General features: G+C 34.3%; 1 protein-coding gene across 1 annotated transcript in view; it reads left to right on the top strand.

Moving 5' to 3' along the window:
- The window catches only part of LOC143240019 (putative ammonium transporter 3), a 73,496-nt gene that overhangs the window by 27,039 nt on the left and 23,899 nt on the right, over positions 1-22,558 (top strand). The window contains exons 4-5 of the mRNA XM_076481777.1: positions 1,816-2,138; positions 2,738-2,809. Of these exons, the coding sequence (XP_076337892.1) occupies positions 1,816-2,138; positions 2,738-2,809 (395 nt within the window). The remainder of the gene's footprint in view (positions 1-1,815; positions 2,139-2,737; positions 2,810-22,558) is intronic.

Here is a 22,558-nt window from a genome sequence, read left to right as displayed (position 1 = left end):
ATTTGTATTAAGAAAAGGATATTGGCTAATAACATAAATTTAATACATATTAACTAAGCTACTAAACTCAAATTCAAATTTCCGGTTATTTAAGATGGTAATGCGTAACGTACATAACGTAATAAATTGGAGACTAGTCGGAAATAAAATAATAACACGTAACAGAAGATACAGTATTTTTGATGATGTTGTCTTATTAAGCACAAAGCTTCTGAAGCACTTGTATACAGTGGACTACTCTACCAAGTACTTCAATTACTGCTCAAGTCAGGGCCAACAGTTATGGTGGTTGGTTGATTGAGGAATTACTTGAAGGACATTGTTTCATCCTGATTTTTCTTGGTATTTGGTGTAAAAATGAGAAATTTAATCAAAGTTCATATGTATTCTTACGAGTTTCATACTGGTGTTCTCTAAGTTTTAACAATTAAGAAAGCTGTAGTACCTAGACAATTTGTTTATTATAGTGCAAAGCTACTAACAAGTTTTGTTCTATTCCTCTTATGGAATCGCAGACCAGATTCTAGCGTTTTATATTCATAAACTTATCACTGACCAAGTTGGGTATCAGTTTTTATGGTTAGAGATGACATAGGAAGTCATAAACGCCCAAAGGCTTTTAGAAAGGAGTTATCACCTTTATCTTATGAGTTATCATGTATAATCAGTTAAATATTTGTAAAATAATTTGTGTTATTCACTCTAGTTATTTTTGTTTATGTAATACATAGAGATTTCTAAAGAACCTGAAATGTTATTAGCTGATAAACTGTAAAAAATTATAGGTATATCTAGAGATTTGTGTTAATAGCTTTTCCTTATTATTTTGATTCTTCTGACTAGAATGAACCTAACATGAACGCTCGTGTGAATGTTCTTCCACGAGGGTCAAGAAATTACTGAAAATGAATTTCAACAATAAACAGACATCACCTAATCCACTTGTTTTAAAATAATATATATATTCAAATCAAGTTAAACGCATCTACAAAAAGTTGTAATACTATTGTTTACCACAGTTGTTTCCAAAGCTTCAAATAATTAATTTTTCATCAAAATCCACACAGAATGTTTCAGTTACTTTAGAACCCAACTGGCAAGACGAAGTCTTCTTCTCTGTCTCTGTTGCTACAATATGAGTTGTAAAACGCACTTGGAAATCACTACCATAGCTGTTGGCTACCACAACTGTATCTAGAGCTTTAAATAATTGTATTCTTTTGATCAAAGTCCACACAGGAGGTTCCAGTTACATTAGAACATCCTTTAACAATATAAATAAATCTTATTTATTTCTGTTATTACTTTACAAACTGCAAAATTTATGAATCGTCCGTTATGTCTAAACTGACAATCACGCAATTTAACTTTTTCGCTAACTTACTTCTTCTAAGTATCTGCATGTATTGGTAACACCCTACAAAATAATCTAGAAATATCTACTCTTTTAGTAACAACAAGATTAAACATAACGAGAAAGCCTCAGAGACTTCGACTAATACGACGTCAACAATATTACAAAGGTCACGCATAACAGTTGAACTACAAACACAACTTACGACACGTACAGTTATATGAAGAAACATGTCATAAGCATCGGTTTTAAAATAATTAACTTTTTAAACTCTTGTTATGAAAACTAAATAATCGTTGAATATTAAATCACTAAATAAGCTAAATGATAACTCTAAAAGTGAACTCTCTTATATATCACCATCATGTGATGGCAACATTACAGCATGTAGGCTAAATAACCAAAAATATATATTTTTTTAACTTTATGTAGTGTTATTTACTTTGTATTTTTTCTTTTAGCTTGCCTATGCTACCACTTCAACCACTTTAGTGTCTGGTTCCATGGCTGAAAGATGCAAATTCACAGCTTATTGTGTTTTTACTTTCCTCAACACTATTGTGTACGCTTTACCCGCTGGTTGGATGTGGCGCAATGATGGATTTCTTGCTAGTTTAGGATCTGTTGACATAGGAGGTTCAGGCACTGTTCACTTGGTTGGAGGCTGCTGTGGTCTAGTTGCTTCTGTTATCTTAGGTCCCCGTATTGGGAGGTACGATAGAGGAAATGAACCATTACCACTCGGTAATCCCACAAACGCTATGTTAGGGCTTTTTATGCTGTGGTAGGTATTATAATAATTATTTTTTTCATTAGAAAATAAAGTTATTTTTAAAACAAATATTAATGAAAAATAAAATGCCAACAACAAAAATGCAGGAGAAGTAAAACACCCAATAAAAGTAATATGTAGAATAAAAGTGACCAAGAAAATATTAATTTTATAAACCAAAAAAGTAGATTATGAACACTACTAAAGTTCAATAATACCAAAAAACACGAACCTGTATGAACTCAAATATCAAAATTGTCTACACTAAAAAGTTAAATTCTATGGAATCGAGAGCTGATCCCAAGCAAAATTGTCGTCTTTGCAAAGTGTATATTCGGCGCTCTGCTCCTGTAAAATTGACAAGAACAGTTAATTGCAGTCTCCTACCTCAAGTGCCTATCCTGACAGATTGTGATTTTGGTTTTTGCTTTCTAAGGTGCAATACTTATTTCTGTCAGTTATTTATTTTGTAATAAGTTATATTACTAAAAACAAAGTACCTAAAAATCAGCTTGAATAAATGAGTTAATAAATATTTAGAAGTTATTTTTTTTAGACTTGATTGAAACAACTATGAAAATTTATTTTCGTTTGTGTTTTGTTTATGAAAGGTGGGGTTGGCTAGGATTTAGTGCTGGAAGCACTTTTGGGATTGTCGGGGACAAGTGGAAATACTCCTCTCGGTAAGAGTTGTATATATTTTCAAGACACAAATTGTGGTCCAAATATTCTGTAAACTCATAAATTCTTAAATATTAAATGTTTAAAATACTTTTATGAAACTAATTCAATCATGCATTTAACACTTATAATATCGTATAAATATAAATTGAAGGTTGGAAAATTTCCAGTATATCGTTAAGAAATACATAATTTGTCTTGAGTATCGAAAAAACCTTGCATGATTAAAATTGTAGGCACACCACAAAGCTAAGTTAAAGTGCAATTAAACCTTTTATGAACATTTTAGAAACTGTTTCAATAAATTAAATAATCATTAACAGTTTCATGATCCAAGCACAACTCTTTCCTCAAATCTTGAAAAGTTTACAAAATGATAGCACAAAAACGTTTAACAACTCGTAGTTTTGTGACTCTATGCATTAATGTAAATTGTTTATCATTAAATAATATTTATTTAGTCAATATAAAATAACTTGGGTGATATAAGATATATGTGATGTGCAAATACTATGAATATATCGTGTTTATTTCCTTATGATAGTCCCCCGTTAGGATAGCGATAAGTTTACGGATTTACAATGCTAAAATCAGGGGGTTCGATTCCCCTCAGCGGACCTAGCAGATAGTCCGATGTGGCTTTGCTATAATAAAAAGACACATCCTTATAGGCCCGGCATGGCCAGGTGGTTAAGGTACTCGAGTCGTAAACCGTGGGCTCTAGTCCCCGTCACACCAAGCATGCTAATTTAGCAGTGTAAGACTAGAGGTAAGGCAGCTAGTCATCACCACCCACCGCCAACTCTTGGACTACTCTTTTACCAACGAATAGTGGAATTGATCGTCACATTATAACGCCTTTACAGCTGTAAGGACAAGTACGTGTGGTGTGACAAAGATTCAAACCCACAACCCTCAGATTACGAGTCGAGTGCCCTAACCACCTAACCAAGCCAAGCCACTTATTTAATCACGAGAAGTTTCTTACAGTCTATTTGATTGTTGTATGAATTACATCAGTTTTTTAAAATAACACCTTTCAACGATTAGAACAAGTTTAAAGTATTGAGAATATCGATAAAAATGCTATATTTTAACTTGTCATAATTAGAAAAAATACATTCTAATTCATGTATATTAAAGTAATTTCGGCATACTTTTCGCAGGGGTGCTGCATTTAGTTAGTTGAGTTTTTCTTAAACAGAAAGTAAATTGTTGGTTCTGGACAGGGGTTTTATGACGCAAAGATTTGCTTCTTTGTTTGGTTAAATATTATGAAAAAAAGAATTTAAAACACAAAAAAGGAAAAAAATGCAAAATAACGTGCCAAAAAGTTTCAATTTTTGTGACAAATAATGTTAAAAATAGATGTAATTTATAGGCCAGTGAGCCATAAAAAATCTAGGAATATTGTCAATCAGAAAACTGTCACTACTGTCAGTGATGCTGTCACACATCAGAAAGAAATCTCGAGACAAAGCATACCTAAAACGATGTCACTGCTGGTGAACGTAGCGATATCACGAAAATAAAACGTGAGCATTTGTAAACTGAGGGATCGCGGGCTTGAATCGTTGTCACACCAAACATTCTCGCCCTTTCAGCCGTGTGGGCGTTATAATGTGATGGGCAGTCCCACTATTCGTTAATAAAAGAGTAGCCTGAGAATTTGGCGGTGGGTGGTGATGACTAGCTTCTTCCCTCTAGTCTTACACTGCAAAATTAGGGACGGCTAGCACAGATAGCCCTCGTGTAGCTTTGCGCGAAATTCAAAAAAACAAACAAACAAACACTGTAAACTAAGTGTCCAAAAGGCTAAAAATTGGTGGAGCAGTCACTTGTAAAATAAGTTGATGAGTGAGGAACCTGTATTCAATACGTAAAATAAAAGGCCGAACACCAACCTTAGGCTTGATCTAAAATATATAGTTGTGATGTTGCACGTCTCAAACTGATTGCCAACTGGCGTGAATCCTTGCTATGATGACGTATGGAACATACAGAACTGTAATACGGCCAGAGCAGACGAGAATAAGGAGAAAAGGAATGTTTTTTTTTTTAATTTCGCACAAAGCTACTCGAGGGTTATCTGTGCTAGCCGTCCCTAATTTAGCAGCGTAAGACTAGAGGGAAGGCAGCTAGTCATCACCACCCACCGCCAACTCTTGGGCTACTCTTTTACCAAAGAATAGTGGGATTGACCGTCACATTATAACGGCTGAAAGGGCGAGCATGTTTGGCGTGACGGGGATGCGAACCCGCGACCCTCAGATTACGAGTCGCACGCCTTAACACGCTTGGCCATCCGGGCCGAAAAGGAATGGAGATGGATAATGAAGAACAATTGGCCAGTCTGCTTTGAATGTCCAGAACAAGAAGTAAAAGGTCTAAAGATGTACTAATCCTCACTTTCATTCCACACCGGTCATTCTGTTTCTGTATTATTACTCCTTCTCCCACTGGGACATGGGCTGCAGTGAAATTGAGAAGTAGTACGAATACCTGTGCAAGTTAACTGAGGCCTAATTTACTTTCTTGAAAATGTTTACAGTGTAACAAATAAATAAATAGACATCCACTTCAGAAAGAATATTGTTTTTTTTAAATAAAGAAACATGAAACAAAAAGTATAAGATTACTTCATGGAAAATTTCCTTGAAGGTATCTCTAGAAGTTGCTTGTTTGGGAAACACTTTTGCAATTTGGAGGAAGTGATAAAGAATTCACAAGATATGCACGAGAAGGCTCGTATTCAGCAGCTGGCTTGGTTAGGGTTAAATGGAAATTAATGACATTCAATCAATCATTTAGAATGAGAAGGAACACTATCTTTCCTGAAAACTGTGTGTTGTTTGATAATCTGATAATTGGAATCGTCAGATAAAATACTTTTACTTACTGTAAATTACAATGTATCATGCAACCATGACTTTCCTTTAATACCAGCAATTATGGTCATACAGTTTTCCAGATAGTACTCCAAATCACAACAGAAATGACATTTTGTCGTGGCTTACAGAAGGTTTCCAGAAAGATTTTTCCCAACACAAATGTCTATAATTTCCAAGAATAGTGCAAATGCTAGCTTATTGTAAAATATTAAAGCGTTCCAAATGAAAGAGAGTGTGGTGAACCTGCTGTTGATGTGTGTTATTGTCTGGAATGAAGAGTAGTTCCCAACTGTCTATATTATCATAGTAGCTCATGCTATGAAGATAACTTCTGATGGCTAAGAAGCATATATACACGTCTCATAAAACAACAGTGACTCTTTGCAGTGGGTTACTTCCTACACTTCTTCTCACAACAGGAATAGTCCATTTATTTTTAGGACACATGAATTCGTAGAAATTGTATTTTCTAATGTAATTAGAACTGCATTATTAACCTATTCACTTTGAACAGCATTATTGCAAGTGAAGTGGCGATTTCTTGTTATATTTGATCATCAAGCCATGAGACCACGTGAAAATACAATGTATTTCAGATTTCTTTTCTTTCTTGACATGGCTGTTTGAATGTTACATCATAATAATATTTTATACGTATCCCGAGAGAACTGCTACTTATTTATTGATAGGCTGTGTGTAAAAGGATTTATAATTGACATAGGTAATTTAAGAATGTTCGATATTACACTATGAACCTTCGTTTTCACTTGCATATGTAGACATGCCATGATTCTTAATATAGTTTTCTGTTAGGTGTAGACTTCTCTCTCTGTTCGATTCCAGCTGCGATAGAATTTTCGATCTTAGAAGCTGGCCAGTTTAATAAAATACCCAACATCTTCCCTAATGAAACTAAAAATTTGTTTCCCATTTGTCCAGTTACGTTTAAGTCTTTTCCTTTGCTGTCTGAGCTCATTTCATTCTCTTGATAAGTGATTTCCTTAAATTAATCTGTTGCACATTGTGGTTATTTGTAACCCACCTTTTTGGATATCAACGTGCCTGAATATCACAAAACATCAAATTATTCTGATTTGAAATAGGTGTTAGCTTAACAGTCAACAAATTATTCTGATTTGAAATAGGTGTTAGCTTAACAGTCAACAAATTATTCTGATTTGAAATAGGTGTTAGCTTAACAGCCAACAAATTATTCTGATTTGAAATAGGTGTTAGCTTAACAGCCAACAAATTATTCTGATTTGAAATAGGTGTTAGCTTAACAGCCAACAAATTCTCTCGAATTCTTAATTTGTTACTTTTTCTTAGTTTCATTAATTTTTATTACTTTGTGATACATTTTGTTCAAACATGCTGTGCAATACTTAACGAGCCTTCATGATTTCTAGGAGTTTGTCATTTTATGTAGACAGACATGCTTGCAGAGATTGTTAAATCTAACATTATAACATTGAAATTATTTTGTTTTCATTTATGAATACTATCTATTCTCAGTTTTAATTATGAAATAAATATATGTAATGAACACTATACGTATATTAGCATTTAAAATCATACAAAAAGTTTCTGCTCGTAAAAACTGAGTGCTATCACCGGTGTTATAAATTCATAATTTATACAGCCAGTTAACTGCATTTTTATATAAGTTAATGGCTTATTACAACAGATACACTGTGGTACCACTATGGCATATTTACTATTATATTGGTAAATATTACCCTGCAATAGTCACAGCAGATTAGGTTGATATTTTCATTCATAAATTTGTAGAATTGCTACCCACTAAAATAATATGGCATTACCTATGTGTGAGAGGCCTTATCAACCTTATCGAGAAAGTAGTAAGTTTGAGCTGTCATAAGCAGTTGCAGTGATTTATCTTACTCTGATATGGTGCTAGGATGGAGCCCAGTGAAGAGTTATCCAACCAACCATACACTCTGGCGTTGCAAGGAAATAACACTCGTATCCAGAGAAGAAGCTAGACTATCCTGAGTCTCCTATGATGTATATGCCTGAAAATATCTGTCAAATTACTTATCAGAGTAATGCAATGTGATATCGAGCCTAATATGAAATAAGCATTTTTCTAACCAAAAACAAGCAGTTAGGCAGTTATTTGTCTCAAGAAATGATAAAATCCTAGAGGTTACTCACCGGCAATAATAGACAAGTGGTTATCCAGCTGAATGATGGAATGGTTATTGGTGTAGTAAATAAAGTAAAAGTAACCATTAGTTATAATGGGATAATATTAAAGCCGGCAGTTATTCCTTCTTCAAAACTAAGTACATAATACTAACACATCTTAGATCGTCATTTGATAACTATATAGAAAACTAAGCATAATGATAGCAACAGCTATACCTCAGTGAATTTCAGGCAGCATATACTAATGTAAATATCAAACAAGATAATCAACTGGGTCGAACTACACCGACATAACACTACATAGATATGTATGATGCACGCACAATCAACCAATAACTTCATAGGCTTCTCTAGAGTACTAGTCATATAGCCAGCACTGAAGTAAAAAGCTTGGTCATCTCTAGTAGTGATTGATAGGTACACCCAGATTGTGCATCGCTTTTCAAACAGATGAATATATAGCTCTCTTTAATGTCTTTTTTGTTGTGAACAGGCGAATATCTGAAGACAATGTGTATTGAGTGTGTTTTCTTATAGCAAAGCCACATTAGGCTATATGCCGAGCCCACCGAGGGGAATCGAACCCCTGATTTTAGCGTTGTAAATCCAGAGACACCGCTGTACCAGCGGGGGGCCTGAAGACAATGAAAAGGTTCTATTAGCTCAATTTGCTAGTCCTGATATCTGGATCCTGACAAGTCATATCGGATAATGAGAGCCTGGCCAGACTATATTGGTTTTACTATGAGAGATGGCTTTTATGAGTTTCGCATTAAGTCATTCAGCCAGTGTAATGTGTTCTCCACTTTCTCCACTAATAAAGCTAACACTAAAACGACTGTAATTAAAAGAGTGTCTAATCTATGAGAAAATATCTCCACAGATCTTACTAAAGTAGCAGTATTGTAAAGATTGGCCTCAGTATGCATCTAAAAAATAAGTCAACAGTTTCCTTGGTCTTGTGCCATATTACTAATATTTCGTGACCAATTATTCCAATGTGACCTCACCATTATTGACTCTTACTAAGGTAGTAACATGTTTGAGATGGTGTTAAAATTTGCTTTAGTACAAGCTTCAAGAGAGCATTTTGAATCACTGACAACAGTAATAATTGTAATTGCAGAATGTAGTAAAATGTATAATTGCAGAATGTAGTAAAATGTATAATTGCATAATACAATTGTATGCTTTGTTAAGTACTATAATTTATCCAAGACGAGTCTCTGATGTATTATGTTACCTGCTTTAATTTCAAATACCCGGACATTTTAATTTTAATTTAAAAGTTAATTGAATTTATGATATCTGTCAACAAGATTTATGCACACAGTTTTCTTTCTTGACACGAATATATTTTAATATATAAACAACAAGTCAATTTATAATAACGGTTATTACAAATAACGATTTATATATAGAAATTGTACAAACTTACAAACAATACCGAGTCTTCTATGTGGTCTGGAATTGAATATTTCATTGACGGTTCACGATGAGCGAATCCATTATGAGTTGATATTGTTACACTTCCCTAAGCTACCTAGCTCTTTAGTTTTTGCTGGCCTCACGCTGCTTACAAGCTGACTTTTCTCCAACGAAGATATTTAATGTTTTAGTTAAAATATACTAACATCCTAAATTAATTCAATAAAGTTAAACAGTTTGTAATGTTCGAAATCTATTAACATTCCTGGTCACATATCTATAGTTTCCCGATTAATAAACGTTAATCACAGTTATAGCTTCCAAGGATTATAGTATAGGGACGCGCAGTGATATATCCTGCTGGGGAAGCAAAAGCATAAAAGGTAGATTATAAAATTAAAAAAATACGTATAGGATGGCCAATAAAGATAAAATTCATTACATGCAGTCATTAATCATATGTAAGATTAAGTACTTCCAATTAAAGCTAAAAACAAGACATATTTGACTACTTACTTTATTTATATGTTAATTCCATCCTCCTTTATACTACTTCTATTAATCTTTTAAAAATGTTTATTCCTCTTCACCTTATTATTGGGATTCGATCCTATCTTCGTCGAATATCGCATTTGGCCCACCATGGCCAAGTAGTTAAGGCACTCGACTTGTAATCCAAGGGTCGCGAGTTCGAATCCCTGTAACACCAAACATGTTCGCCCTTTCAGCCGTGGGAGCGTTATAATGTTACGGTCAATTCCACTTTTCGTTGGTAAAACAGTAGCCCGAGAGTTGGCGGTGGGTGGTGATGACTAGCTGCCTCCCCTCTAGTCTTACACTGCTAAATTAGGGACGGATAACGCTGATAGCCCTCGTGTAGCTTTGCGCGAAATTCAAAAACAATCAAGCAAACCTTTTCTTTGTGCATTTACACATTTGTTTTATGTTGCCTATTTAGTTGGAATTCAATCCGGATTTTCATAATCTAGCTAGGCCTGGAGTTCAAACTATATGACTAGAGAAATTTTCCTGTATTTAATTGCCTCATGCGTGTTATTTAAATCATCAAATCCGCTTGAGTTCCATGTTCCATATTCACTGTTAAATAGTAACCACGGCCAACACAAAAGCTTCTGTAAGAGACATTGGTGTACATTGAATTTTCAAACGCACCGCTTTGTTCTTCCAGTCAGTTTTAGTGCTGGCATCGGTCTATCATTTCTGAACACAAAACTTATTCACTAAAAAAATTCAATAATACAATTACGTTTTCCTCTCATCTGTTGAAATCATATTCAAACCTGTAAGGTGATACTTCACAAAAAATTATACATAGAAAAAAATAACAGTATCATATAATACAATGCCTGAAGCACCTGCACATCACCTGAAAACAAAAAGGTAAACACCCACGAGTGGGAGATGTAGGTCGTTAAAAAAAAGTTTCCAAATACAGCAAGAGAATTAACTATAAAGTATTTTTCTTATTATATTTGATTTGTTCATTGTACATTTTGATTTATAAAATAGTAATTACGAAACGTTATCTTATTTATATGTTATTTATTTCGCTTAAAGTTTTTAGTGATGAAGATAATTTAATATATGGACTATAAATTGTCAATAAGTTCCAATTTTGCGTGTATTTTGAAATAAAATGAACTGGTAATAGAAAAGACCAACATAACATTCAAGATACGTTTTTAAAAGAAAACAAGTATGAATTTGAAATTTTTCATTCAGAAACTTATTCATGTAAGAAACATACTATAGTTTAAAGAATATATTATGTAACAAAAGTGCTTTTAGTTAGAAACGAAGCTTTTTATTTTAGAAAAAAACTAAAATCAACTCAAAAAGTAAACATTTTGCAAGTTGTTGTCCAGATTCTTCCTAACAGTACTTTCGACCGTACAAGGTGATTACTATTTATGAACGATAAAGCAGAGTGCTTTCGTATGAATCATCTGCAAACTCATAACGTCATATTTAGCTGATAGTTAAAAATTAATTTTTTTAACATATACTAAGGAAGTACAGTTTTCTTTGTACACACCTTTGCTGACTGTAGTAAACCAACAATATTCTGAAAACTTTTTCTTGGCGCTGTCGTGTTATAAACTTAAGGCGATGTTCTCAAAACTTCAGTTGGCAACAATGTAAAATATATATTGTTGATTCTTACGCTGGAGAATATTCTATAAATTTAGAGAATAGTCGGGAATCTCGGAATATACATTTAACAATATAAGTTACATGCGTTTTAAAATATCTACTTAGTTAAAGAACAAATACCAATATTAAAATAAATATATATTAATAAGTCTGCTATAGCTCCTGAATTGAGATAGTATTTAGCAAAGAAAGAACTACTTGAGTAGTCATTTTTATAAGAAACCTTTGGCACTACTTGAATAGTAAAACGTTCTCTGATTAAGTGGACTATGCATTCTGAAATGGTTGAAGAACTTATAAATCCCAAAACGACGAAAATATGATAGGATAAACAAACTGAACAATGAATTATAAATGAAGGAGGTGCACTGTACTGTTGTAGTCATCCATTGAGCAGTAATCCTCAGCGCATGTTAGGGCTAATAGTTCTCACAACTTTGAAGCAAAATGTTATCCAAACATTGCATAACACAAATATTATAGAGCACCAAACTGTTACATACACTTGTTGTAATGTTTAAAATTGTTTCTTTGGCTGCGTTTAAGTCTAGGCGTTCAGGGCTGATGTGAAAAAAACAATGTTCCACCCAAATAAACAGTAAAACTAAACAAGTTAAACTAAAACATTGAACTGGTGGTTCTCCACAGAAAATATACCACTACCAAAAATTAAAAACACTCACCTGTTTATACTTGTAATCACTGAGTAGACCATGGCTTATCCATTGGTAAATACGTTTGCCGAATTTGTTGTTGATGAACTAGCAGAGCACAGGATAGCTCAGTTCAAAGCACCTGGAACTGATCAGGAAGATTGCTTTAACATCCAGTTGTTCTCTACGTTTTATGACTTGTTAAGTTTTATGAGAATGCATACTTCACTTTATGACATACAGCTTGGTGATTTAGTAGAAAGGGTGATAAAGATAGGATTGAACACTTACACTATGCCATTATAGCACACTGTGAAATAAAATAGAGATCAACTAGACATTTGCTGAACATGTTAATATTTGATCAAGAAGCTTTGCTCCTAATAGAAATAATACATAGTTTACCACCTAAATTGCACGCAACTCCCCATAGTTTCTTCATGAATATGTGGAATGGTGAAGATCTACGTTAGTTGGTTTTCTTGAATTTGTGCATCAACAGCTAAGAAAGGCTACCCTGTGATAAAAAAGCGCTATGATAGAGTAGTGAAAGAACAATTGAACCAAAGGGGAGACTGGATGAGGCTTTGATGTGCGTCAACAGCATGAAATCCCCTTGGCTGTAGTTGGATATGACCACGTCTTGTGACCTCAAATGTTTGCCTATTAACATATGAATTACAACAGTCTATGGGTGCATGATAGTTATAGGACAACTTATATTTCATTTGGTTATTGAGCTGAGGTTTTGTATTCTGAAAATAGTTGATCAACTGATATTCGCCGATTTCATCTTGTTTTAGTCTGGAATAACAAGAATCATACAGAAAAAGACACAACTTATTCAAGTGATCTAACTTCTAATCAATATGGCTGGGATTAAACCCAGAGATGGTGATAGGATAATCATTAGATTGAACACCTCATTACTTAAAGGAAATGGTGATCCTTGCTCTCCAAGCTATCAAGTGATGCTTGCCTTACAATGAATATACTACGTTTTTGTTTTCACGTGATAACCACGAAACTAGAGTTTCTAGTTCTAGTCTATGTTATTTATACTATATCACTGTTTTTAAAACTGGAGATAATAGCTAGTCATCAGCAAATTCAAATGACATGGCGCTGTGATCCTTCCTTTCTGAGCTCTGGAGCAGTATTATAAGGTAAAGTGTATGCACTACATTGTATAACTAGCACACAAATATCTGAACCTAGGAAAACCCGTTGATTGCAAAACTAATAAGACCAAAAGGTCTTTCATCCCCTAATTGTTGAGTTATTTAGCAGAGTGTCACTGCAATAGGTATTTCTAACGTATGAGATGATATCTGTTTTATTAACACAGTTTAACCTAACTTGTGCCAGTTGATACAGTACCTATTACATTGACAGCTGAAAATTATAGGCATGAGTTCGAAATCTCAGGAGATAAGAGTTTGAAACACTTACCTTCTGACTAAGTTAGTTCTTGGAGTAAAACATCAGAGAAATCCCACAAGAATCATTCACCTGCTGGAGAATATCACATAGTCTTTACTAGAAATCTATTGTGAGCACACCAAAGAGGTGTATAACTTTTCTACATACAATGAGGGTATTGTATTTTGCTGAGCGAAATTTGATATATATACTATAGTGACAAGATGAACAATTTAATCCTGAGAAATTTAGCTGAAAAGCCGTAATTTAATTGACAGCAATCAATGGCTGTTCATTTCTGGATACCTGAAAAGGAAAATGGAAAGGTTTATGGCTAAAATGTGGCAACACTTTACTAAAAGCTACCAGCAGTAGCTTAAAAAGTAATTTGAGGCAGTTAAAAAGATAGTTGAGGGAGCCAATCTTTTGCAAGCTATAATTGTGTATGATGATGTACAGTGATAATAAATATATATGTCTAATTAAATACGTTTGTGGTCCGATACTTCTAAAATAATACAAATTCTTTCATGATTATTGGATACATGAGTGAATCATGTATATAAAAATATGATTATTAACCAACGTGTGAAATGAAATAAAGAAATAGATCTGAATACTTAAACTTTGTGGTCTGAGGTTAACTGTGATTATTGATTTGCTAGGTATTGTTTCAAGATATGTTACAGATAATATTTTCATTGAGTAGCCCAAGAGTTGGCGGTGGGTGGTGATGACTAGCTGCCTTCCCTCTAGTCTTACACTGCTAAATTAGGGACGGCTCGGTGTAGTGGGCTAACAACCTACTCACTTAAATACTTGTTGAAAAATCCGCAAGCGATCAATACTTGATGGAATCTAATGGTGATAACTAACTAATATTTTCATTAATACCAGTGAGAGAATATTTTAATTTCTGAAAAAAGATATTTAGCAGAAATTGAATTTTTCTTGTGAGAGAAGAGTAATGGAGAGACTTACTCGATATTGGAGAGAGAATGGTTTATCTGTGTTATTTAATTCATGAAATTATAGTAGTGTAAGGAATTATCAAACAATAGCTTAAATCTCTTAACATATATAAACTTGGTATATCCAGTGTTTCATTTTGTTGTGATGAACTAATTTCAGTCATACAGATATTTTAAAAATTAAGAAAAGCATATAGTTATATAGTTCCCTAAATATTTATTTAAAATTATTTAAGTACAAGGTACAGATTACAGTGAAGGAAAATGCAGGATGTAAGTATGCTAACTGGGTGAAAAAAATTGTTATACTGCCATGTAGGGCAGAAGTTTTGAAAAGTCTCACTATGCTAAGGTCTTCCAGTTTGATAAGGACTTGAACCTTCCTACTTACCCAAAAATACTTGAAAATTGTTATACTGCCATGTAAGGCAGAAGTTTGGAAAAGTCTCACTATGCTAAGGTCTTCCAGTTTGATAAGGACTTGAACCTTCCTACTTACCCAAAAATACTTGAAAATTGTTATACTGCCATGTAAGGCAGAAGTTTGGAAAAGTTTCACTACGCTAAGATCTTCCAGTTTGATAAGGACTTGAACCTTCCTACTTACCCAAAAATACTTGAAACTGGCCTGAATTTCCGACCTATGGATGATGATGTGTCACTATTTGAGTTCATAGGTAAACATTGGGTCTTTCAGAGTCAGTTAGTTGTTAAGCTGAGTTTGAGATCTCCAAAGATCAGTGAGTCCCAGTCGACAGTGCATTTGTCTACAGACTCTGTGAACTCATCAGAGTGCCAATGATAATCTCTCAAATCACGCAACAAATTACACCATAAGTGATAGTCAAATTGATCCCTCATTTTCTCTGCTTCGATCACCATATATGACTATATCAGTTGTCAATAAGGTGAAATAGGCAAAAGTTAGACACTGAATATATGCTTAACTCTGCCAGGACTACTACATTCCCAAGCCAAGGAAGACCTTTGATGGATTAAGATTTCTTAGATAAGTAGTCAATCAACAGGAAAAGAGGCACCACCACTACCACTAATAGTGAATCTGGCAGTACAAAACACTATCATTACAAAATAAGGAAGTATTTCCCCTATCTTACTACCATCAGCAGCAACAATGAGGAATTTTCAGGCCACTATGAGTCCATCCATCTCAACTGTCTACTGTAGATTTTGTTGAGATTGCCAGATCCCTCCAACCGAGTGGAATAGCTTCTATCAAAATCATCCTGAAAGTTATGTAATTGCAGCTTGTAAAACCCGCACATAGGCCATCATCATAGTCCAAAGCCTTGCTAAGAAATGAGTATCAAATATACATAACTGAGAAGAATATCATCTGTGACAGAAATCAACAACATTTTCTCAGTTAGATGAAAAGAACTTCCAAATATTGACAGTACTGACCTAAACCAGGTGGCCTTCACCCAGGTCAAAGCCATCATTTGGAACATAGCAGTAACTGACTGAAAATCTATATCTCCTTTAGAGGATCTGCTATCAGGGCTGAAATAAGAGTTGTATCTCTTCCTTACCATTTGATTTGTTAATGTTTGTACATATTGTTTATATCTCTGCATCTTGCTTTTATTTCTATTTTATTTTCCATTTTTTATTTCATGATTTACCTTGAAGTTAATAAATAATTTTTATCATTTAATACATGAGACTAAGAATTATTTTTTTGTGTTTCTATGTTTAGGAAATAGTCTTCTTTTTCTTGTAAAGCATTCTTTTGTTTAGTATCAGAATATACATTTTACTCTTGAAGACAGTGTTAATGATTATGTGTTACATTTTATTGTTAAAATGTTTTCTTTCTTTCGTTTAACTTATTAGATATTATTAAAAATCTTATGTGTGTTTGCATCAGTGTTAAAGCATCGATGGTTTTTTCGTCTGATGTATTTTGTGTTCAAGGGCATATTTATGTATTGGATTTACTATATATGTGCTAAATAATATTTTTGTAAGTATAATTATGAATTGTATTTTCTCGACTATGAGCTTTTACATTTTAATATGACTAATGATGCTATAAGGGCTCTTTTTCTTGCTTTCGCTTTGTACTTTAAGAATATGTTATTTTATATATTTAAACTAGAAAATGGATTTTTAATTATGTAACATGCTATTTTACTGAAGAGTGTTTGTGTTGTATTTTTCACTCTTCAAGAGTTGTAGCAACTTTATAGCATGTTTTAAAGATGAGAAATTGTTTGTTTGTTTGTTTTTTTAATTTCACGCAAAGCTACTCGAGGGCTATCTGCGCTAGCCGTCCCTAATTTAGCAGTGTAAGACTAGAAGAAGGTAGCTAATCATCACCACACACCGCCAACTCTTGGGCTACTCTTTTACCAACGAATAGTGGGATTCACCGTCACATTATAACGCCCCTACGCCTTAAAGGGCCGGCATGTTTGGTGCGACCGGATTTGAACCCGCGACCTTCGGATTACAAGTCACACGCTTGGCCATGCCGGACGGAGAAATAGTTAACATCGTTCTTGACCAGTGATATTTTTAAATATAGTCGTTCTAAAATGAATATTAATTATCAGCTTGAGTATAAGCCCAAATTAAAGAAAACAACAAGTGTGTATTTAAATACAGTATGTATTTTCCTCTTGTATTATTACAGTATTTATTATTTTTTGTGTATACGTGCAGGTTTCACACAGCATGTGGTCTAGAAAGTCTTTTAAATTTAAGATGCATGACGGGTTTTAGCTATATAATAAGTTATTGGTTCCACATATTGGAATTAAGACGGTCACCTTAATTAAACCAGTTTGTATTTCTGTGGTATGTAACATACCATACTTTTCATACCTCCTCCTTTCCCTCAGTTCGTATATAAAATGTTTTAAAATTTCTATATATATTGAGTAATATTTTAATGCAGAATTTCGGTCAAGGGAGTCACTTTGTTTCTCTCTCCATAGTTAGTAAGAGAACTACTTCAGTCAACAATAATTTCAGGTGTGTTTCTTATAGAAAATACTCTTGTAACACAACACATATTACAAAGAAAGTGGTATTCCTTCTGATAAATCAAGTGATGCACGAGGGATATAGCACCCGTTACTTTAAAGTGAGACTAATCGCGAGTCATGTCAATTGTGGATGCTTTGGTGTTATTGGTGTATAATGCTATGTTTTTAGCTGTGGCATATTCATAGAATTGTTATAAATCTCTTTTATACAAGTAAAAACTTTCAACTCACAGCTCCATCAGCTTTTGACTGATTTCAGATCTAATTACAGTTTTGGACTTGGGAAGTCAAACTCTTTCCATTGGGGTATTTGACCATGCCAAACGTCTTATGGATTACTTTACTCTAATCCTACCTAAAGGAATGTTAATTTGAGGATAGGTTGATAGAGATCCTGAGGAGTAATAAAATTGAATCGGGTGTACATGCACCCCACGCTTGGTATCGCTGGTGCGCACAAATAAACTCTTCAAAAAAAGAAACGCAAAAGGCAAAATTTCAGACAAATTGTTAACAAGTTTATTCCGGGTAGTTCTGTATGACATGTGTGAAACTTTGCACATTCACTGCTCAACATCCAAAGTCTGCAAAGGCGAAGTCCACGCTCACTAGTTGAAGTTTAACGTCACTCAACGTCAATAACGAGTATGTCCCCAGTGAGCATCAGTAACTGCTTGGCATCTTCTGCCCATGGAAGCGATGAGATGACGAATCACATCCTGTGGATAGCTGTCCACTCAGCCTGCAAAGCTGCTGCAAGCTGAGGTAGAGTCTGCGGTTGAGGTTGTCGCAGTCGCAGACGTCGGTCCAACTCGTCCCAAAGATGTTCGATGGGGTTTAAATCTGGTGATCTGGAGGGCCAGGGAAGAACGTTGATGTTGTGTTGTCTCAAGAAGACAGTGGTGAGTCGGGCTGTCTGAAAAACGTCGTTGACGTTCACCATGATTGGTTGCACATGGGGCCTAAGAATCTTGTAGACGGTTGCGTACGGTCTGATCGAAAATCCTACGCAGCCCTGGTATGGTTGAGGCAGTAGACGTCGCAATGGTGGTCCTATCCCGAAGGTAACGTAACCAGATGTAGCGATCTTGTGCAAGCGTGGTCACAAGAGGTCTGCCAGATCGTGGACGGTCACGAGTTGATCCATGTTGTTGGTGACGATTCCATAGCCTTGTGATGGTGCTTGGGTGGACATTAACAGCTCTGGCAGCATCTGATCGAGATTCGCCTGCTTCCAATCGACCAATGGCGTTGTTGCATTGTGCTTCTGTCAGTCTTGGCGTAACTGTATTGCGTGTCGGTGGCTTAACACTGAGCTATGGAAACCGAGAACCCGTCACTTTTATAGGGATTTTGCACATGTTGCACGTGCAGAACATGCAGATCTCTCAAACAAATGTATTGTACACGAATGCGTTTTGGCGAAAAATCCGATGTTTTCCTCCGTTTTCAAAGTGCACCACTTTTATTGTCATTTTGGTCTGACAATCAGTGCCTTAACACGTGTAACATCACATACTTTGAGCTTGTAACGTTATTACATATATTTCTCTTTAAAATAAAAAAATATCCCTTTTGCGTTTCTTGTTTTGAAGAGTATATAACTAATAAAAGGGAAAGAAAAGAAATATTCATAATTTATTCTAATAATGCCTAAAACAGTTTCAAGTGTCCCGGGTATTTCTGAATCTCTCATGTTTTAGTCTTGAAACAACAAGAAAAGACACAACTTATCCAAGTGGTCTCTCTTTGGTTCCACGTTATAACCTCGTCAGAAGAAGCAGGAGAAGCCTGACTTGTCAATTTTAAAAGAAATAAGTAAACAATGCTCGCATTTATTGTCATTATTGCCCGTTGTATTGCATGTGCAATATCGTAATTTATTATTATTCGGTTAGGAAGATTAAAAAAACATATTTCCATCAAAGTAGGTTACAAATAAGCTCAAAATCCATCTTTAATGTTTATGGCAAAGTGAAGGCCACCTGGATCTGGCCTCTATAAGTGAACTTTATCTGCAGTGAAAAGAAAGCACACCAGTGATAATTAACTAAATAATGTGATAAAGTAATCCGATTGTATAGGCGTTGCCCATTAACACGAGGAGACTGGCTTCCAGTATGTTACCATTGTAGAAACAAGCACAGGTAATAACCTGAGCTACGAAATAAGAATTATACTCTGTAAGAGATAGAAAGGAAATTCGTGAATAATATTTCTAAATCATAAGGAAAATATTTTGTATTTAATAATGTTTACAGAAAAACTAAAATGTTTCTTTGTTATGCTTTAATGCAATTTTTATTTTATGAAGTGGATTAAGTAATGGCTATAGAATGAGATTCAGCTGTAACAGTTGGTGTTTGTACTTTATATGATTTCACAGTTAAAAAAATAACTGAAAATTACTTAATTATAATTATTTAAATAACATTGTTCGCTCTGAATTTCTTCCAAAGCTGCTCGAGGGTTATCTGCATCAGTCAGCTGTTTCGAAATTAGAAGTGATATGCTAGAGCAGTGGTTCTTAACCTTTTTCATCGTCTTACCCCCTGAGACTCTCCAGGGTATTACCGCGACCCCTATAGTAATTTTTGTAATGGTGAACTTTGCGTAAAGTTAGAATAAAACAAAACTATATAAAGATCCTAATTTATTGAAAATGTTACAAATAAATGACCTTGAGAAATGCTACAAGTTCTAAACAAATGCAAAATCCATGGAATTACTGAACATACAAAACCTACTTATTCACTCAGTGTGAGGGTTGATATATATATATATATAATGAGAAAATGTACTGAATACGATGGAAACTTTGATATTTAAGTTTTTTAGTTCGATTTATTAATATTATATAGTTAAAAAATTTAGGCAATTCAAAACGTTGTAATATATGAAAATTTTTACTCAAAATTAGACAGGTGGTTGCGCAACAAGCATTTCGACGCGGTTCAACTGCCGCACTTCAGCGTGTTTCTCATTGGTGGGCAGTTACAGGCACTTGCCACAAAAACTACAAACTGCTCTGTGATTTTCCCAATAATTCCCTAACCATTCGTGACCCCCCGAGAAACTTCAAACGACCCTCCAGGGGGTCACAGTAGTGTGCTAGAGGGAAGGCAACTAGTCAACACTATCCACTGCTAACTCTCGGGCTACTCTTTAACTATGAAAAAATAAGATTGCCCATCACATTATAATACCCTCATGACTGAAATGGTAGGTATATGCGGTAACAGGATTTAAACTCACGACTTGCAAATTGCGAGTCGAGCTCCCTTACAACCAAGTCATGCAGGCTTAAAGAATATTTTAAATTGCAAATACACTGTGAACATTAAGCAGTTGTCAGTATTTAGTTAATATTAACATTTTTCTCAAGTGTTTTCTGCTCAGTTTCTTTGACCACTTGTTGCAACTGAAGAGATGCGACAAGGTTTATTGTTATGAGTTGGACAACTGAGTTATTTGGAGATACTAATCCAATGTGGAAAGAAAAATTAAGCAATCAAGATAAATATATTCTTTATAAAATGAAAATGTGGTTGGAAGTAAAAACCCAGGATGGCTCACAAAGGGTATAAGGAATAAAATCAAAGAAATTGAATTTACTTGCATGAAAGGAGATTTAAAAGATTGAAACGAGTGAAACAGGAATAAGGAAATTATAATGGTTGGTTAGAATTGTAAGAATTAACAGAAACGATTTAAATTTAAAAAATACATTAAATGTAAACAAAATGTTAAGGTGAGGTAGGACCTTTTAGAGATGATAAAGAAAGGCTCTTATCTGATGATATGAGATCGCTAGGTTATTAAATTATTTCTTTCTTCAAGATTTATTAATGAAGATAAAAGCAATATTCTTCATCTTGAATAGTCGATGAACCAGACTTAACAAAATGATTACATTAATACTGAGCTTGTTAAGAAGGAAAATGGTAAATTTAAAGAATGGCAGGGTTCCTGAAACGGATAGTATTTCCCTAAGGTTTTGAAAGCAGTTAAGGATTTGGTATGTGAGCCACTTGCTACAACCTTTACAAGTCTGTGAATAGTGAGCAGAACCCAAAGGATAGGAAATTTACTAATGGCAGTCCTCTTTTCAAAGGAGGTGGTAAAAATTGTCCTTTTAATCACAGGCCGATTATTCCTAAATTAGTTGTGGGAAAAGTTTTGGAAAATCTGATAAAAATGCTTTAGAAAGTCGTTTAACAAAACTCAAAATGTTATTGAATAGTCAACATGGTTTTATTAAGGGAAAATTTTGCCTTATAAGTCTATTGACTTTATATGAAAAGGTTCCTGCTTATGTGGATAAGGGTAAAGTTGTATATTTATGTACCTGGATTTTCAGAAGACATTTGGCATGAAAGGCTTGTAAAATTATTTATGTAGGTATGGGGATAATTTAGTTAATTAAATAGAAGTGTGGCTGGATGGAAGAAAGCAGAAGGTTGTCATAAATGGGGTTTTGTCAAACTGGATTAATGTCACAAGTGGGGTACCACAGGGCTGAGTTTTAGGAACTTTCCTCTTTTTGATTTACATCAATGACAGATGAAGGGATGATCAATAAATTGCTTAGATTTACCGATGATACCGAGGAATTGAGTTTTTCTGGTTGTGAGGAAGATGCTGCTGCTTTCCAAAAGGATTTAGATAAGTTAATGAGTTGCGTTACCGGTTTTAATTATAATAAATGCAAAATAATGCACGTGGAGAAAAAAATAATTGGGATTGTAATAACCCTACCAGTGTTGTGAAAGAAAGGATCTTGGTGTGTTGGTTAATCAGTTTCTTAAGCTATCCAAGCAGTATGCCGTTGCTAGTGGTAGCGCAAATAGGATTTTAGGTTGTATTTACAGAAATATTGAATGCAAGTGTAAATAGGTTTTAATTTCGTTGTATAGATCAATGGATAGACCATATTTGCACTATTGTGATCAGTGTTGGACCCCTTATATCAGGAAGGACATTGAATTGTTGGAAAAGGTTCAGAAGATGGTTATTATAATTGTT

The sequence above is a fragment of the Tachypleus tridentatus genome, chromosome 2 (assembly GCF_004210375.1).
Source record: "Tachypleus tridentatus isolate NWPU-2018 chromosome 2, ASM421037v1, whole genome shotgun sequence".
Classification (NCBI taxonomy): Eukaryota; Metazoa; Arthropoda; class Merostomata; order Xiphosura; family Limulidae; genus Tachypleus; species Tachypleus tridentatus.
This window is presented reverse-complemented; position numbering and strand designations above follow the sequence as displayed.